The 2,404-nt window shown below is 46.6% G+C and overlaps 1 protein-coding gene across 1 annotated transcript in view; it reads left to right on the forward strand.

Annotated features, from left to right (window-relative positions):
• SALL1 (spalt like transcription factor 1) overlaps positions 1-2,404 on the forward strand; it is a 17,956-nt gene that overhangs the window by 12,269 nt on the left and 3,283 nt on the right. The window contains exon 3 of the mRNA XM_057375689.1: positions 1-2,347. This exon is cut by the window's left edge and continues 1,063 nt beyond it. Coding sequence (XP_057231672.1) covers positions 1-2,347 — 2,347 coding nt within the window. The remainder of the gene's footprint in view (positions 2,348-2,404) is intronic.

The raw sequence follows: 2,404 nt of genomic DNA on the forward strand, positions 1-2,404 counted from the left end.
TCAGCCCACCCCTAGTAACTCTGTTTTCTCCAGTCCCTTGTCCAATATTGGAACACCTGCAGAGGATTTAAACTCCTTGACTGCCTTGGCACAGCAAAGAAAAAGCAAGCCACCAAACGTAACTGCATTTGAAGCAAAAAGTAATTCAGATGAGGCATTCTTTAAGCATAAATGTAGGTTCTGTGCTAAAGTGTTTGGGAGTGACAGTGCCTTGCAGATTCATTTGCGTTCTCACACTGGCGAGAGGCCATTTAAATGCAACATATGTGGAAACAGGTTCTCCACAAAGGGAAACTTAAAAGTCCACTTTCAGCGTCATAAAGAAAAATACCCTCATATTCAAATGAATCCGTACCCAGTGCCAGAGCATTTGGACAATATTCCTACAAGCACRGGTATTCCTTATGGGATGTCGATACCGCCAGAGAAACCTGTCACGAGCTGGCTGGACAGCAAGCCAGTCCTCTCCACCCTGACAACTTCTGTTGGCCTGCCACTCCCACCAACGATTCCCAGCTTGACCCCATTCATCAAAACTGAGGAGCCTCAGCCGATTCCCATTAGCCATCCCTCTGCTAGCCCTCCCTGCTCTGTCAAGAGTGACTCGGGAACAGCTGATCCCACATCAAAAATTTCCAATGGACTTTCTGATGAGGTAGAGGCCGGYGCGTTGCCTACCTCAAATGGCAAAACAGAAGAAAACCCTCAAAACACGAGCACCATCACTAACATGAGCAGCTCCGTGAGCTCCCCRGCAGCAGACTCGGGCTCCAGCGGTGTCGCCACTTTTACAAACCCACTGATGCCTCTTATGTCAGAGCAATTTAAGGCAAAGTTTCCGTTCGGAGGACTATTGGATTCAACGCCAGCATCTGAAACGTCMAAACTGCAGCAGCTTGTAGAAAACATTGACAAAAAGGCAACCGATCCCAACGAGTGCATMATTTGCCACCGAGTTCTCAGCTGCCAGAGCGCACTGAAAATGCATTATCGCACACATACCGGAGAGAGGCCATTTAAATGTAAAATCTGTGGTCGTGCTTTCACTACTAAGGGCAACTTAAAGACTCACTACAGTGTCCACCGTGCCATGCCCCCACTGAGAGTGCAACATTCATGCCCAATCTGCCAGAAAAAATTCACCAAYGCCGTTGTGCTACAGCAGCATATCCGAATGCACATGGGAGGGCAGATCCCCAACACCCCGGTGACTGAAAAYTACCCCGAGTCAATGGAATCAGATACGGGATCTTTTGATGATAAGAATTTTGATGATATAGACAACTTCTCAGATGAGAATATGGAAGACTGTCCTGACAGCAGCGTGCCAGATACACCTAAATCTGTGGATGCATCACAAGACAGCTTGTCTTCTTCCCCTCTGCCCCTGGAAATGTCAAGTATTGCTGCTTTGGAAAATCAGATGAAGATGATCAATGCYGGACTTGCTGAACAACTTCAGGCAAGCCTAAAGTCAGTTGAAAATGGGTCAGTGGAAGGGGACGTTTTGACTAACGATTCGTCATCTGTTGGTGGTGATATGGAAAGCCAAAGTGCTGGAAGCCCTGCTGTCTCAGAGTCTACCTCTTCCATGCAGGCCTTGTCCCCATCCAACAGCACTAATGATTACCACAAGTCACCAAGTATCGAAGAGAAACCATTAAGAGCTTTACCGAGTGAATTTGCCAACGGTTTGTCTCCAACCCCTGCTAACAGTGGTGCTTTGGACTTGACRTCTAGTAACACTGATAAAATGATTAAAGAAGAGTCCCTGAGTATGCTCTTTCCTTTCAGAGATAGAGGTAAATTTAAAAACACCGCATGTGACATTTGTGGCAAAACATTTGCTTGTCAGAGTGCCTTGGACATTCATTACAGAAGTCATACCAAAGAGAGACCATTTATTTGCACAGTTTGCAATCGTGGCTTTTCCACAAAGGGTAATTTGAAGCAGCATATGTTGACACATCAAATGCGAGATCTACCATCACAGCTTTTTGAGCCCAACTCCAGCATCGGCCCCAATCAGAACTCTTCGGTTATGCCTGCAAATACACTGTCATCGCTCATAAAGACTGAGGTCAACGGCTTTGTGCATGCCTCTCCTCAGGACAGCAAAGAAGCACCCTCTGGTCTCGTTGCTTCAGGGCCGCTGTCCTCTGCTACGTCCCCTGTGCTGCTCCCTGCTCTCCCCAGAAGAACTCCAAAACAGCACTACTGCAACACGTGTGGGAAAACATTTTCTTCTTCCAGTGCTCTGCAGATCCATGAAAGGACACACACTGGTGAGAAACCTTTTGCCTGCACTATATGTGGAAGAGCATTCACAACAAAAGGCAATCTGAAGGTACTTTTTCCTCTTGCTGTTCTTAGGTTTCATTTTCTCTTTGCGTGTTTTTTTTTT

This window comes from Malurus melanocephalus, unplaced genomic scaffold (genome assembly GCF_030028575.1).
Source record: "Malurus melanocephalus ecotype Western Australia unplaced genomic scaffold, MMel_1.1 scaffold_255, whole genome shotgun sequence".
Lineage (NCBI taxonomy): Eukaryota > Metazoa > Chordata > Aves > Passeriformes > Maluridae > Malurus > Malurus melanocephalus.